Here is a 17,856-nt window from a genome sequence, read left to right as displayed (position 1 = left end):
TGTGTGTTTTTCTGAGATGAATCAAATGCCCACTTAATAGCTACGGTCATCAATATAGACCTAGCTGGCATTTTGTTGGTCAGTTTTTAAAATTTGTTTGCAAATACAGACCCCAGTTCAGCAAGGTACTTAAGTATGTACATAACTTTAAACCTGTGAGTAACCCAGTTGACTTCAATGGGACCATGAATGTGTTTAAAGCAAGTGCTTGAATACCATACTGAATCTGGGCCATATTGATTTAGAATGATAAAATCAATTTCAATCTCACAACAGCTCAACAATAATCCTAGGGACATATTTTTATCTGTACAGTAACTGATTACATTTGTAGAACATTTAATGATCAAATCTTAAAAACCTACTGGAATCCCAAGAAAAATGACATAATTATTATAGTTATGAAAAAAATCACTAATGGACAGTGGTGGAAATGGGGATACTATTTGGAGATGATATATGTTTAAAGTGGCAAGAACTCCTGTACGCTCTCACTTTGGGCAGACTCCGGTTAATTCATTATGTGATTCCCTGATTGTGTGTTGGTAAAATCTTCTTTGCCTCAGTGCAGTACAATATAAATTTTGACCTACTGTGAAAAATAATTAGGAATTTTCCAAAGTAAAAATGCAAGTGTTGCTGCATCAAATATTTCTTGTTTCTGGAGGCTGCTTCTGGAATTTAAATAAAATATATATTTAACTTTTAGGGGCCTGACCCTGTTCACATTAAAATCAGTGGCAAAACTCCCCTTTGGTTTCACTAGGTGAAGGATCAGGTTCTTGTTAATTTTTGCCTCAGTTTGTCATCCTCTTCTGGAATAATTGGATTTGATATGACCATTTTGCACGATTATTAGTTAGACAAGGTGAGTGAGGTAGTATCTTTTACTGGACCAACTTCTGTTGGTGAGAGAGAGAAGCTTTTGAGACACACAGAGCTCTTCTTCAGGTCCTGCATACATGATTATTAGTTGTATTACAGTAGCACTTTGAGGTCCCATTGTGATAGAAACACATTGGAGCAGGGACTGTCTCTTCTTGAGAGTTTATAATCTAAATAAACTAGTGTCGAGCCAAAGGCGGGGGGCGGAACTCGGATACACTCAATGAAGCCACACCAGGTGCATAAGTATAACCAGCTTTATTGCCAAAGTATAATAATCTTCCCAGCCTTCACGCGTTACTAAATACGTGCTTTCCAGCAAGCAAGCAAGCAAGCATCAATGCTTACACCTCTTCCGCTACGGACAGTCCCAGACCCTCTAGCCTTGTCCTTGATGGCTTGTAGCAGGTGCTGCTCCAGCGTGGGGAATTCCTGGGCACCCACAAGGCCAGGGTCCACAGGTGAGACTGTTCATCTAAAGCAATTCACATAGCCATTTTTAATCATCACCTCCTTCTAAGGTGGGGGCGGAGGGGTGTTCACCCACAAGCAGGCTCTGGCAGGAAACGCTGCTGTTTTCTATTCCCACACTTCACGGTCTTAGGCCTCGCTTATCACTTCACTTGTTTATTCAGTCCAGTGGCTTCAAGCCAGCCCAGCCCATCCAAGCCAGTTCACTACTAGCTCCCCCCAAAACCATTCTGAAACAACAGCCCAAGGTAACTTGTAGTCAGCCCCAACAACCAGACACACAAAGAGTGGGAGAGCAGAGACAGAGGCCCAGATCCTCAAAGGCATTTAGTTGCTTAATTTCCATTGATTTCAATGGGAGTCAGGCACCTATCTACCTTTGAGGATCTCAGCCAAAGTGACTTGCCCAAAGTCCCAGCAGCTTAAGTAGCGCAGCAAAGACTAGAATCCAGATGTCCTAACTCCCATTCTTGATCCCTACTCACTAGGCCATTCTGCCTTCTACTACTATAGAATAAATCTTTCCCCTACATATTAGCTTTTAAATGATAGTAATCACTCCAAAACCACACTGTGTGGAAGTTATGATTCATTTGGAGTTGATCCATTGACTGCAATTGTGCCTCACTTAATGAATTAAAAGCATGCACATTTTCTACCATAATATTTGCCTGGTTATTTCATCATTCTTAGAATCCTCTAATGAAGCTGCTGCCAGTTCATAATTAGGGTGACCAGATGTCCAGTTTTCGACCAGAACACCTGATCGTAAGGGATCCTGGTAGCTCCGGTCAGCACCGTTAAGGCAGGCTAGACCCTACCTGTCCTGGCACCACACTACGTCCCAGAAGCGGCCAGCAGGTGTAGCTCCTAGGAAGGGGGGCCATGGGGCTCCGCACGCTGCCCCCTCCCCAAGCACCGGCTCCACACGCCCATTGGCCAGGAACAGGCCAATGGGAGCTGGGGGGGCGGTGCCGGTGGCGGGTGAGAGAAGTGCATGGAGCCTCCTGTCTCGCCTGCCTACTAGTGTCAGACCTGCTGGCTGATTCTGGGGCATGTGCAACATGTCAGGACAGGCAGGCAGCCTGCCTTAACCCCACTGCACCGCTGACCGGCAGCCACCTGAGGTAAGCCCCTTCCCCATCCCTGAGCCCCACCAAACCCAGAGCCCCCTCCTGCACCCCAAAGTCCTCATCAATGGCCCCACCCCGGAGCCCATACCCCCAGCCCAGAGCCCATACCCACTCCTGCACCCCAACCCTGAGCCCCCCTAAACCGGGACCCCTCTCCTGCACCCCAGCCCTGAGCCTCCCCCCAAACCTGGAGCCCCTTTCTGCACCTCAAACCCCTCATCCCCAGCCCCACCCCAGATACTGTACCCCCAGCCCAGAGCCCTCACACACCCCTGAACCCCAACCCCGTCCCAGCCCTGAACCCCCCTAAATCTGGAGCCCCCTCCTGCACCCCAAATCCTCCATCCCCAGCCCAGAACCTCCATCCCCAGCCCAGAACCCTCACCCTCCCTGCACCCAACCTCCCTGCCCCAGCCTACAGCCCCCTCCCACATCCTGAACCCTCATTCCCAGCCCCGTCCCAGATCCCTCACCCCCTCCTGCACTCCAACCCCCTGCCTCAACATGCAGCCCTCTCTTGCACTCCAAATCCCTTGGCCCCACCTTCTAGCCTGGAGCTCCCTCCCACACCCCAAGCCCCAGCCCTAGTCCAGTGAGGGTGGGGGAGAGCGAGCCACCAAGGGAGGGGGAATGTAGTGAGTGGGAGGTAGGGCTTCTGGGAAAGGGTGGGGCAGGGGGCAGGGCCTCGGAGAAGGGGCGGGGCTAGGGTGTTCTGTTTTGTGCCATTAGAAAATTGGCACTCCTATTCATAATAAATATACCCTCTATGAAGCATGTGCAATATAAAGAGCAGAATTATACACTTGTAGTCTTACAGGTTTATTTACCCTTAAATAATTGATGTGATAAATGTGCATTGCAGTAACCTCACAAACCTTAAGCTTTAGTCTCAGAGCATCATCATCTTTGAATTCCTTTGTTAGTCTCCCTGCATCCCCTTCTTGCTTTCCATAGCCCAACATGAAAATATTTGCCCCCAGAATTAGTGAATGGTTGGTTGTAAGTCACTCAGTGGGCTCTGCTGCTGCCATTCATAAACTGCAGGCTGCACTTCTGTGGCTGGCGACACCAGCAGATTCCATTGAGGGAATTGCATCCTATGTACTCTGGGGCCATCTATCATTGCTATACTCTGAATGTACATTTGATATTTTTGTAAAAGTAAGTATCAGCATTTGCAGCAAAATTATCTATCTCCCTAACTGTTAATGCTATTGAAAATTTGCAAAGATGCAAACAATAGTTTACAACAAGGTCTTACAGCAGGTGTAGTCAATTATTTTATATCAAAGTCCAAATTTCTTGGTCAAGAAAATAATATTAAAAAATTATAATAATAAGTAAAAAGATGTCTGTGTCTGTTCAAAAGCTTCTGGCAGTCCGGATTTGGCCTGCAGTCTGCCTGTTGACTACCCCTGACTTCCTGGACTGGGAGAGAAACTATTTGCAATCATGTCAGTGGGTCATTGCATCTCAGTACCCCTAAGATCTATCACTGTGTTAGCATGAACCCTCATCCACCAGCTGTGGCACATTCATGGACACAGAAAGCCCCTTCTCTCCCCTTATTATATTAACACATATAGCAGCCTCTATAGTGTGTTGTGTGTATATCAAAGCACTTTCTAAAGTTGGGTAGAGACAATTAACCTCATATTATAAGCAAGGCTGAATGACTTGCCCAAGGTCACATACCCAGTCAGTAGCAGAGCCAAACCTGATTTGCTAACTCAGTGCCTTATCCTTTATACCATAGGGCCCTTATAAACTTGACCAGTTCAGCTCACCTGCTCCCTGTTCCTCTCCTGAGCATAGAGTCTTCCATCTCTCAGGATTCTCAGTTAGCAAGTGCATCCACACAGTAGCACCCTAATCCAGATTATAGCTGCATTTAAACAAAATGCTGTTAATTTAAGGACTGGAGGAAAAAATGCCTGAAGCTAGCAGGAGGCATTTACATTTAATTTCACCTAGTCACATGGTCTGAGAAGCTATGCTGGAAAGGTCTACAATTTACAAGGCCTAATTACAAAAGGTTAAAGGGGTACACTTGTGGACCTTATGGAGGTAATGTGCAGACTCTTGTTCTCTCAGTGAGTAGCTCATGACCTGTCAGGACACCTTAACTCCAGAAAGACTGTCAGTAAGGGAGACCCTTGTGTTGAAAGTACCCTAAAAACATGTCTGTTCCTTAGCTTGGCCTTTTTGCTTTCCCTTCAAATTGTCTGTTTCATGATTCCTTGGAAAACTGCAAAGCTGGACCAATGGCTCTTTATCATAGGGATTCAAGGCTCTGTCCTAACACGTGCAAGATGTATCCTGTGAAGAGCACTTCTCTGGCCATATAGTGTGCTGGATAGCTCATGAATAGTCCCTAAAAATCGGTATACAGAGCATGGCACAACGAGAGTTCATTAAGGGCTCTGCTAGCTCTGGCAAATCTAGAGACACTCTGGACCTGACTCACCACTGCCTTGTTACTTATGTAGATATTTAAACCTGTGTAAAGTGGAGGTAAAACTGTGCCATTCTCACTTGGTGATATTTTACACTCACTTTGCATGAGAGCACTGTAAATAAGTACAAAAAGGGTACTAGAGTATCGGGCCCAGTAAATCTGCTTGTGGTCACATTCAAGTTAATGGCAAAACTTTCATTTACCTCACTGTAGTGGAGTGACCACCCACTCCAGCCTGGAAGGGGTTAGAAAAGCCCTGCAGAGGGCTGGGGCTGGGCAAGGTAAAACCCTGGCTGACGGGGAAGTGGCTAGAGCTGGGGCCACACCCCAAACTGAGCAACAGGGCCTTATAAGAAGGCCAGGGATGCCAGAAGGAAGAGAGAGTCTCTCTCTGATTGGAGAGGGAGACAGGCCTGGCTGCAGGGGAGCTCACCCAGGGGATTTAGAGTGAGGTGGAGCTGGGAAGCCCTAGGCCAGCAACTCCCCAGACTGCAGGGTCTAGTTCTAGGCCCACCTAGCTATTGGGCTTGCAGAGGGGCAGCCTGAGGATGGGTAAAGGCAGCCAGTCCAGACCCCTTTCACTATGATGAGTGGCTGATACTGCAGTCTGCCCAAGTGAATGGGGGCTAGATGGTGACTGGGCAGTAGCCAAAACTGAGGCAAAGTGGGGATAGTGGGTTGGGGGTTCCCCAGAGAGGGAAGACCCAAATTGTACTGGGGGCAGCACCCCAGTTAAAGGGTGGGCAAATTGTACTGGGGGCACCGGGGTCTAGGGAGGAACATGGGGGCCAGAGGACAGGCAGATCACCGGCCTGCAGAGGGCGCTCCAGAGCTGGATGAGCTAACTCCTGGAAGTCACTAGCAGGAGGCGCCGCAGGGGTGAGTCTGTTCGTCTACATGTGGTGGAGAATGTAGGCAGTAGGGTCTGCCTTGACATAAGGGGATAGAGAAAGGACAGCAGGGGATGATGGACCTGGAGAAGAAAGGAGTGTGGGGGAACACCCCCTGACCCTGATCTCTCTGAAAGAAGCCCCAGATGTACTGGGAAAATGGGGTAAACTGAGGTGCAGAAGGCCCTGCCCTGAGGTGAGATGGAGGCCGACACCCCTCCCCCCATCAGAGGGGCCCGAACCGCAAGGAGAGCTGGGGGAAACTGAGGCACAGGAGATCGTGCTAGAAGTTGAAAGAAACTCTGAACCCCAGCCAGACGCGCAGGGGGAGCTGGGGATAGGGGGCCTTCCGCCCTGCAATTGGTGTGACAACCTGTGGGCGGAAGCAGAGATTTAGGGTGGGGGCACCACTCCTGGAGAATTGCTCCTTCTGTGGGAGAGGGATGGAAAAACCATCTGGGCTGCTGGCTGGGAGCGACCCAGCGGGGAGGGCTCCCCAAAAGAGCCTCCTTTGTGGGAATGGTGGAAGGGCCAAAGGTGGCCCGGGGGTGCCATTCTTAAGGGGGAGGGTGTGTAACAGGGTGCTGGGCTAAGAGGCACTGAACCAGCCCCTGTTAGCTCGGAGCCTGCTAGTGCAGCTCCCATACAGGGGAACTGATTGGAGCTGGCAGATTGTGGCTCATTAAAGGAGCCTAAGCGCAATCACCTGTGAGCCTGCTGAGAGGAAGGCCTATACGCTGACAGTAAGGAAGTGAAGGTGGGGAGAGAAACAGGAGGGTAAGGAACTGCTGCTCCTGGCTAGCAACAGGCACTAGCTGTCCCCTGGCTGGCTACCTAACTGCAGTTGACTTGTATATAGATGGTGGTGGGAATGAACACAAGGAAATAAAAGGACACTGGGTTGCAAAATAAGAGGTCTCTGGCTAATTTGTACAGTGAGCAAGAAGGCGCTAGTCTACACTCACTGATAGCAGGATTGAACCCTATATCTGCAGTTCAAGCTTTGAAACTGGACATCAGCCAAAGGTCTTGTGTGAATCTGCTAATTGTACTTGTGCTGTAAACAGCTAAGATATGTATTGAACACTTATCTGTATTAGTTTTATTCTTGGTGTCTAGACAAGTCTTCATTATTTCAAACTTCTTTTAATGCTAGAACCAAGAATTTATGTCCAAGTTTTTAAACTATCCCATTTTACAGCTTGGGTTGGAGTCAAATCTCAACCCTGCTCCCACTGAAGTCAATGGAAGTGTCCCCATTCACTTTAAGGAGAGGCTTAATGGGCCTGATTCTCCACTGGCCCTGGCATAGGTGTTCATAGTGCTCCTATGCAAACCGAGGGCCAACCGCTACCAGATTAGAATGGTGACATCATATCCCCACTTTGTTAGGTGTAAATATGTATTATTAAATTATAAACATTTAGGTCTGATCTACAGAGTTTATTAACAAAATCTGTTCAAAAACAATTCAGCAAAATTGGTGCCAAAACTGTAGACCAGCCTTTGCATTGAGAACATTAAGAATGCAAAGTGAAGCACTCAAAAGTTAGGAAGTGCTAAATTATGGTTATCCATGCAACCTTAATTCAGCCCTCTTGTACACGTACTATTTTTGCCACAGAACCCCAGCTTTAGCCAGGGCTTTATCCTGCATCATTAAAAATAATTGGAACTGTTCCTTTAGCTTGAAAGGGAGCTGGATAAAGTGCTCAATGCTGAGCTTGGACAGTAAATGAAGCAATTTTCTAGTCTGGTTTTTTAACATTTTTCCTTTTTAAAAAGCCCCCAAAATTCTGCCAAGTGCATTTATTTATTAGACAGCAATAGAACTCTGGGTGTCAGAATTCCTGGGTTTTCTGTCTCTCTCTAGGAGGAGAGTATGTTCTAATGATGAGACCAGGGGACTGAAATTTAGAACTCCTGAGTTCTATTTATAGTTCCACAAGAAAAGTATTTTCCAGCATTTAGAGCAAGGGACTAAAGTTAGGACTCTTGGGTATTTTTTTTTTAAATCTGTAGGTATCATAAAGGTAAGTATGCTGAAGTAGCCCAATTTTACTGAAAGCATATCCAAGCCTATAGATCTGGCATATTCTTTGTGAGAAGCAGTGTGGCTTAATGCAGTGGCTCGCAACCTTTCCAGACCACTGTACCTCATTCAGGAGTCTGGTTTGTCTTGCTTACCCCTCAGTTTCAGCTCACTTAAACTACTTGCTTACAAAATCAGACATAAAAATACAAAAGTGTCACAGCCACACTATTACTGAAAAATGGCTTACTTTCTCATTTTTATGATATAATTATAAAATCAATTGGAATATAAATATTGTACTTGGATTTCAATGTGTTGTCTATAGAGCAGTATAAACAAGTCATTGGCTATATGAAATTTTAGTTTGTACTGACTTCACTAGTGCTTTTTATGTAACGTGTTGTAAAACTAGGCAAATATCTAGATGAGGTGATGTATCCCCTGGAAGACTTGTGCATACCCCCGGGGGTACACATACACCTGGTTGAGAACCACTGGCTTAATGAATGAGAGTTTGGTGTCCTATATTGGAGATCTTGTTTCTAATCCTGGCTTTGCTAGAGCTAATCTATAAAATCATGAAAATGATACTTGGTTCCCTCATTGCGCAGTGGTTCTCAAACTTTTTTTTTTTCACGGACCACTTGAAAATTGCTGAGGGTCTCAGCGGACCAGTTAATCTTTCCAAATGTTGTTTGGACCATTAGCTAACTATATTGTAAAGCGCTTTGGATAAAAGCACTATAATTAAAAAAAACACCTTAATAAAACTTTTTTGTCCTACAAATAAAAGCGCACAACTCATATTTTAATATCAGTAGTCTTACCTTCCTAATGTGAGGGATGTGCCCCTCTACCCCGCCGTGGCAGCCACCGAGCTGGGACTGGGAAGAAGGGTTGGGGTGGGGGGTGACATTGATATAATATGGGACCATATAGAACATGGTTGCAATCCAGGTCCTGTAGTGACACCAAATCTTATGTAAAGGAGTCATATAAAGGTATCTAAGACCAGGGGTTGCTGGTTATGATTATGCTGTCTATATGTATATATCATTTTGTAGTTGAAGTTATGAGTATTGGCTCTATACTGTCTGTATTTCAAGTTGGTGCTGTGCTTCTGGGAAACATCCCAGACAAGTTGGTGTTAGCTCTGCCTAGCCTGCTTGATGGCCTATTAAGGACCATCAGCTACACAATTGACCCATTGAGAGAAGGCAGATATACCTTGTAACTCAGCAAAGTATGTGCCCATGACTTGCCCATGTGACTCCAGACTCCATTTTGTTGTAATTTTCCACAGTAAGAACAAAGAAGTGTTCTTACACCTGGAAAAGACTATAAAAGGCTGATGCCTCATCTCCATCTTGTCTTCAGTCCTGCTTCTTACCTCTGGAGGGACTTTGCTACAAACTGAAGCTCTGAACAAAGGGCTGAATGACCCATCCCAGCTGTGGATGTACTCCAGAGACTTGATTTGAACCTGCAGTTCATTCTATCACTGCTACAAGCCTGAACCAAGAACTTTACCATTATTGTATGTAATTGATTCCATCTAACCAATTGTGGCTCTCATCTATATCTTTTTTCCTTTTATGAATAAACCTTTAGATTTTAGATTCTAAAGGATTGGCAACAGCGTGATTTGTGGGTAAGATCTGATTTGTATATTGACCTGGGTCTTTGGGATCCAGAGAACCTCTTTCCTTTATTGGGGTGTTTGGTTTTCATAACCATTCATCCCCAGGATGAGTAGCACTAGTGGTGATACTGGGAAACTGGCGTGTCTAAGGGAATTGCTTGTATGACTTGTGGTGAGCCAGTGGGGTAAGACCAAGGTCCTTTTTGTCTGGCTGGTTTGGTTTGCCTTAGAGGTGGAAAAACCCCAGCCTTGGGCTGTAACTGCCCTGTTTAAGCAGTTGGTCCTGAATTGGTGCACTCAGTTGGGTCCTGCCAGAACTGCATTGTCACAGGGGGTCTTCCCCCGCCACAGCAGTCCCCGAGCTGGGGCTGGGAATGAGGGCCATCTCTCCCTGGCAGCTGCAGTACTGGAGCTGGGGAAAGTCACCTCTTTCTCTGGCCGCTGCAGCCCTGCACATCCCAAATGCTCCCTCCCCCCCACTTCACCTTACATATGTATATTCTCCAGGGTTCAGGCATCTAATTAGTGGAGCCATGCCTGCCTGCACACCTTAGAGGGAACTATCCGTGGGCCACCTCAATGGAGCTCATGGACCACTGGTGGTCTGCGGACCACAGTTTGAGAGCCTCTGGCGTAGGGAAATGAAGCCCTGCCCAATAGTCAGGGTTGTATAGTGCAGAGGGTGGGATTGGAGCTCATGGCTGCCTGGCTCTCAGTCTATGCACTTTTTCCTAGGCCAAAGGGCATTTTGGTGAGGAAAGTAGGAGCAGGCACCCTTTTGCCAGTGTTCAAAGTGAACACAGAATTCTAAATGCTCAAAGGGCTGAGAACATGTACAATACAGCCTGGTAGGAGACCAAATTGTACCAGAAACTTGTGCATATGCATATGCACAAATGATGATTTTCTGTGGCTTAGATTTTGGTTAAATCTAGATAGCTTTTTTCATAGGTTCAGCAAAAGGCACCTCTCTGACCCCAGGACTATTGCTCTGCTGAAATTCAACTTCCTGCTGCAACCTTGTCCCAACCTTGTGTACCCAGGAAAGGGTGGCTGGAATTTATCCCTGAACATGCAAGATGGCTATTAATCCTCCCATCAGAATGGAAGAGAACCCCTCCCCCTTTTCTCTTAATCTCCCATCCCAAAAAAACCTCTTTCAAAAGTCATCCAAATTAGGGTTAAGCTTAAGAATTGATTGCCTATGCTGAAAGGCCAGCACTTCACTCTTGCTAATTAAGGCAACACGTAATACACTACTTGGAACAAATTTCAGATTGAGCACATGTGAACAGACTCAGACTCTTGACGTTTAGGCCTAGTGTTCAGGGTAAAGGTGATGAGGTATGGGAGAAGGAGAATTCTGAAAAGTTAATTGGACTTTGGTTGGTTTATGACCAAAAGAAGCTCATTATATTCACTGCCCCAGTCAGATATACAGAAAAAAGAAATTTAATGGTGAAGGTGCATTAGTAGATAATGTGCACCTTTGGTTGTAGGACTTCTAAGGACATCTAATTAACTTTTATTTTTAAGGGCATTGGGACAGCTTGAATTGAACGTTAGGCCTACATAAAAGGAGGAGACATCCTCTCAGTGGCTAAAGCATGTAACATTGTGCATTTCCTACTGGGAGAGCAGGATCTTGGTTCCAGAAACTTTCACACACAGAGAGCACCTCTAGTGGGTTGAAGGTAGTTCAGCCATCTGTATAACAGTGGGGATCAAAAAGGAAGGGAATATTTTGGCCGGGGTCATGGGGAATAAACTCTTCAGGGCAAGTTTTCAGTTTGTGCAAATTGTTATAACTTGGTTTACTATGGGCATTTACACCAGCTGAGGCTCTGGCCCCTGCTTTTATGAAAAATGCCATCAGAGCTTCAATACCCATGCAGCACAGACAGGTGTGTGGTTGTTAAGGGTCTGATCAGAAAGACCCATGTGCAGTAATGTACATGGTAGTAAATATTCTATCTCTTGGAAAGATGGGGTGATTCTATTGGGATTTGAACTTCTAGTTTGAAGGAGGCTGGGTATTGCCAATCTAATACATAGACTACTAAACCCGTGTCTCTTCCAGCCCCATTCACCCTCCACTATGAAGGAGGTAATATAATGTGCTAGTTTACTACTTATTCTTTCTCATTATATAATTTTCTGTATGAATGAAATTGCCAGATGCAAATTAGATGATTCACCTCCACGTTTATCCCGGCCAAAAGTCTTTAATTAAATTGGAATTAAATTGCCAGAGTTCCAGCCACTACAAAATTTAATAAAATTATTTACTATATGCCAGGTGGGATCAGCCAATCTTCTCAAATGCAAAACACTTTTTAGACATTGGGCTGATATTTGAACATGCAGTCCTGAAATAAGTTTATAGACAGTGTGTTATGTAAAGTGCCTATATAAAGGGATGATGCCTTAGTTACTAGAGAGAAGCTTGAACCAAAATCCAGGATGCAAACATCCATGAAGTTTCTACGATGGAACAAACCAAAACTGCAGCTATCAACATATCTAAACTTTGGGGTAGTTTTAATCTTATCTACATTTTGCAACTGGGCAAAGCCAGAGTCTGGAGTCAGGAGCCAAGGATCAAAACCTGTCAGAAAGTGGAGCAAGTAAGGTATTAGGCAAGGAAGGGCTCAAGGTAGGGACAGGACCAAGGCAAGACTAGGTGCAAGGCAGGAGCAGGGTAGAACAGAAGCAGGTATAGTGGTGGGCATAAGTGTTGAGAAGATAGCAAGCTGCTGCTCTTGCTGGCTTAAGAGCCACCCTGCTGGCCTCAGCAGCCAATCAAGGTGTGTGGCTAATCAAACTGCTGCTGCAGGCCAGCTGTACTGATGAGGTTGCCTCGAGACTAGTCCTGCTGTAGGCTTTAATTCCTGATGGTTACACTGATGGCATTTTCATCCTCTAGACAGACAACCTAAACTCCTTCATACATTTCCATCATAACTTCAACAACCACCACCCATCCATTAAAATTTCTCTAGAACAGTCTCACATTAGCATCAACTTCCTGGACTCTACAATCAGCTTCAATAATGGAACCCTACAGACAATATATACAAGAAACCCACGGATCACCACACCTACCTTCACAGATCCAGTAACCGCCTCAAACACACCAAGAAATCTGTTCTCTACAGCCAGGCACTCAAGTACCACAGAATATGCTCGACAAGAAGGTCTGGAACATACACCTTAATTCACTTAAAAACACCTTCACCCAAGAAGGACACTCCATCAGAGAAGTAGGTCACCGCATCATAGAACGGGCCATGCAAATACCCTGAGAGAACCTTCTTCAATACAAAAATAAAACCCTCTTCAATCACACACCTCTTGTTGTCACCTGGAACCTATATGGGATATCATCAAACAATTACAATCCATACTTGATGGGGACCACATCCTAAAAGACATCTTTCCTGAACCCCCTCTTCTGGTCTTCAAATAATCCCCCCAACCGCTCCAGGCTCATCTCTAGAAGCAAACTCCACACAGACCAGGACCCACAAACTGAAACTGTTCTTGAGCCAGAGTCTGGTGCCAGATGCAAAACCTGTAGCCATATCTCCACTGCTATGATGATACAATACCCCCTACACCACACCTTTCAAGATCCATGAGTCTACCCATGCCTATCACAAAATGTGGTGTGTAGTAGGAAGAGGGCCTGAAACAGAAGCCCTTGTATCAGAGGCCTAGTATGAGGCCTGAGCTAAAATAGTGGTCAAAGCTTTGCTAATATAAAGCAGTCAGTGTGTGACTAGAGGCAGGGCTTGCTCACAGGACGTGGCAAGAACAGGGCTGATATTGCAGAAACACACATTCCTAAGTAGTGCTAGGCACAATACACACTCACAAACATTCCAGAAGGATGGTGGCACCTAGCCCTGTCAGAGGGGCAATACTTAACTTGTTCGTATTGGTGTATAAAGAGGTATCACAGAGGAAGTGTCTTTGGCCAGTTGATGGGGGAATGGAAAGTCCAGCCATTCACTAAGCTGCATCCATTGTCACAGGCATACATGTGCTAGTCTAACTGAAGGCATTGATCTGGGGAGCTAGGACTGTGCTTCGTTGACAGTAAACCTGACCAAGTGCCTTCATACCTTAACAGATCTTGTGGTCATTGGGCGGTTTGCTCAAGGTCCGCTGTGCCAGCTACTTGCACAGAACTGGGATGGCACACAGAGGGAACACATGCAGCCAAACAGCTAACAACATGGTGTACTTCTTCCAATGCACTAAATGCCCCAATAACAACTATGTGGGTGAAACAAGACAATCACTCTTGAATGAATTTACAAAGAAAAATGATAAAAGACAAAAATATATATTATCACCTATGGGTGAACACTTTTCACAAAGTGATCACTCTATATCTGACCTTCCAGTCCTCATCCTCAAAGGAAACCTGCACACCTTCGAAGGACGAGCCTGGGAGCTTAAATTCACAACTTTGCTAGATACTAAAAATCATGAACTGAACAGAGTCACTGGATTGATGGCTTCTTACAATAATCTGTAATCCACTTAATCCCCCCCCGCCTTTTTCCCCCCTTTACTTTCTCCCATAACTGGTGAGATGTTAATGGGTCACTTCATCTTGAATGGTCCCTTGAAATATGTTAACTACTTATGCTAAACAATCTGTTCTATCTTGTATATAGCTGTGACACTCTGAATACATTTCCCAAACCTGAAGAAGAGCTCTATGTAGCTCAAAAGCTTGCCTCTGTCACCAACAGAAGTTGGTCCAATAAAAGATATTACCTCACCCACCTTGTCTCTCTATACCACTGTAAGACCCCATTGCTATGTTCAGACTTGGCTGAGGGACATTGTCATGGCCCACCTTTGTTTTAACGTGTGATGTATTTTTTCCTGGATGCACTGTGGAAAGCCATGTAAAGGATGCAGTAGCAGAGGTCTCAACATGATGACCCTGGAAGTTGCTTCCAGTTCTATGTCCTATGTCACTATGGTTTAGGCTAAGGCTCTAACAGGATTAAAACATGGCTCCCTAACGTGATTAAACCATGCTTTTTTCTGTCCCCACACTCAAAAAGAAACTATGTTATAAAATAGCTGGGCCACCACTGTGTTTCCAAATCATCTTTAAATGTGTTTATTTCAGGAATGTAGAGCAGCTTAAGTCATTCTTAAAAGGTAATTTTGTCTTTTTCATCTTTGCATCCACTTGCACATAAATCCCCCATTAGCTCGCTAGTTAAATAACAGTTTCCACTGCTTTCCTGAGTCTATATAATTACAGGAAGATTGCTAGTGACAGCATCACATTTATTTGTCAAACTACACCAGCCGTTCGTTGGTAAATGAAGTGTCTTTAAACGATACCTTGACAGTAGGTGTTACATGTGCTGGAATTAATGAAGACTTAACCAGCTGGCTCTTATTTCACTTTGTGCAGTTCCAGACAATGTGACATCACTGTCAGCAGCTCACAAGGAGCCCTCCGATTGTGCCCCTGTAACACTATTCTGTTACACAATACACGAAAGGAGGAGCAGCCTTTCCTACCACTTCGTATAGAGAGGAGCAAGACAACTTAATAATTGATGGAAGCAGGCGTGATCGCCTACCTGGAAACCTGAGACAGCCTAGAGGATGCTGCTACAACCAGCTATTGCCCCTCCTGGAGGGAACAGGCAGTTGGCCAAAATGATTCTCAGTGCAGGAATTAAATGATTTTTTTTCAGGGGTCTAAAGAGCAAGAGTATTTGTTTCCCCTACCTGCTCTAATCAGGACATCTAACGGGTCAAACATTATTACTTTGTCACTAGCTAACTGTGGAAAATGCAATATATTTTACATTATTTACATTAAAAAGAAAATAATTAAGGGCCAAATCCTCATGCCAGCCTGATAAGCTGGGCACAGGAGTATAGTGGGGTGAAGCAGGAGGAATCTTCCTGCCAAGCCATGGAGCTGTGCTGCTGAGGCTCTGCTCCCTTCATGTGCCTCAGCCACAGACTGGAAGACCAGAGGTTGTCCATTCCCTGTGTTTCCTCCCCAAACATTGCCCCTAGCCTCTTGTCCAGGAGAACTGTACGAATTCTGCTAGCAGGGAACCCTTCCCAGCCGTGGAGGCTGGGGCGAGATTTGCTCCAAGTGAATGACATTATAGACCAGTCAGTCTAATTTAAAAGCTGGAAAGATACTGGACTACATTAATAAACAATAAATTTGTAAGCACCTAGAGTCAAATAGGGAACAGGCAGCATGGATTTATCAAGAACAAGTCATGCCAAACCAACCTAATAGCCTCCTTTGACCGGGTTGCTGGCCTTGTGGATGAGGGGAAGCAGTAGATGTGATGTATTTTGATTTTAGTAAGGCTTTTGACAGTCCCACATGACAGTCTCATAAGCAAACTAGGGAAACGTGGTCTTGATTAATTTACTATGAGTCTATGCTGGAGGAAGGCGCTGGATTAACAGAGCTGGTGAAGAGGAATTTTCTCTTTATCCACAGAACTGCACACTGCAGTATGGGCAGTGGCAGGTTATGTTTTCTCACAGTGCCTGACAATGTAGCTTATCCTTCACCTTGTGTTAGATCAGCAAGGTGCTGAGTACTCTGGCCTCAATCCAGCAAAACACTTAGGCATGTGCTTAGCAACTGCATTGATAGATTAAGGCCAGAGTGCTCAGAACCTCACAGGACTGAATCCCAGGGGAGCTTGCTGATCTAGGTGTGAATTTTCCACGGTCTATTCAGTTGTTGACCATTACTGAGACTTCCACCAAGGGCATCAACTAGAAGCAATAATGATGATGGGCTTTTTGCGGTATGGTCAGAAGTGCCAATCGTCAGGAGGAAAAAAACCCATTCATATGAATGTTTGTAAATAGTGACTAAAAAAAGAAACAGACATGGTTGAACCAGACAGCCCTCAGAATCGCCATGAGCTCTGGGTGCTGTGCTTGGTTGTAGTCAGCCAGCTCTGCTTTGAAGTTTTGCAAATTATTTCCATCTGTGCAATGGCTTGTCTCTCCAAATACCATTGGGAAGGTGGATTAATTTGTAAGCTCATTGGAGTGGGACCATCTTTTTGTTCTGCGTTTGTGCGGTGCCTACGATAATGGAGTCCTGGTCCATCACTGGGGCTCTTAGGTGCTACCACAATATAAACAAGTATTAATAATAATTGTTTGCAATTTAGTTTGCTGTGTATATTTTGCAGTACAAGTTTAAAAGTTAAAAGACAGATTTCCCCCAAGTCCATTTATTGCATGTTTTTGGCACAGAGCTCTTCTTATTGGTCTTAGTCCCCTTTCTAGTCTGGTCATCTCACAATTCTGGGGCTAGCCTGAGCAATGCCACACGTAGCACGTATAGCAGACATGATATGTTTTCTGATGTTTCAGTCCATCAATAAATAAAACCCTTCTGACAGTCGCGTCCTCCGTTTTAGGTCAGTTCACATTTCAGTTATTTTACAGCCTACATTTCCCAACACCTCATTGTGAACCCAAACCAGGCTATGCATAAGCTTACCTTCTTTCCAGGAAGGTAGAAGCCATGTTCTTGCAGTTGATAGCTGTATCTCTCTAGTACAGTAATGTGTTTTCTTTTTTAACAGGATTGTACCTTCTTCACTCGGAAAGAAATCCTTCGGTAAGCAGATCATACTCCATTCTTCCTTCATAATTTGTATGGAAAGGGCCAAATTATGCTCTCCTCACTCATGTGAGGAAACTCATTAAAGCCAATGTGAGTAAATGAGCACAGGATTTGGTCCTAAAATGTACCTATAATACACAAATGTATGAACTCACCAATACCTTACTAGCTAGGGAATCAGTTCTGCTACTGTTCTTATTGCAATACTGTTACATTGGCAAGACAGGTGATAGAAAAAAACCAACTCTTGTAGTACCATGGCAGGGAAAGTCAGGGAAATCATTCCTGCTAACTTGTCCTATCAGCTAAAATAACTTTGTAATTGCTAAACCTGCTCAGTTTAACCACTAAGGGCCCCATCCTTTCTTGTTAATGAAAGCTTTGCTATAGACTTTAGGGTGAGCAGAACAGGTGGGCCTGAAACTGCAGTAACATTAAAATGTGCTGGTTTATGGACAGCTTAATTTTCTTGATGATACTAGGGCCTAATCCCATCCTTCTGAAGCAGGCAAAAATCTCATTGACTTCAGTGGAGGTGTTTTGCCTGCATCAGTAGTGCAGGATTGAGCCATACTCCAATCATCTGTGAGAAATGGCAGGTTAAAGGTTTTTGTCTTTGCAAATGTTAGGAGCTGTGTTGAGCTCAGGAATAAATGTGTTCTGTATGGAAAACATT

The 17,856-nt window shown here is 44.8% G+C and overlaps 1 protein-coding gene across 3 annotated transcripts in view; it reads left to right on the top strand.

Moving 5' to 3' along the window:
• Nucleotides 1–17,856, top strand: part of CIB2 (calcium and integrin binding family member 2) — a 143,660-nt gene that overhangs the window by 34,613 nt on the left and 91,191 nt on the right. For 2 of the 3 annotated variants that reach the window (XM_044978637.1, XM_044978636.1), the window contains exon 3: nt 17,140–17,174. In XM_044978637.1, the coding sequence (XP_044834572.1) occupies nt 17,140–17,174 (35 nt within the window). Of the gene's footprint in view, nt 1–6,564; nt 6,615–17,139; nt 17,175–17,856 lie in introns of those variants that run through there. The other variant, XM_044978638.1, reaches the window with a different exon arrangement.

Source organism: Mauremys mutica, chromosome 11, assembly GCF_020497125.1.
Source record: "Mauremys mutica isolate MM-2020 ecotype Southern chromosome 11, ASM2049712v1, whole genome shotgun sequence".
In the NCBI taxonomy this organism is placed as follows: Eukaryota; Metazoa; Chordata; order Testudines; family Geoemydidae; genus Mauremys; species Mauremys mutica.
This window is presented reverse-complemented; position numbering and strand designations above follow the sequence as displayed.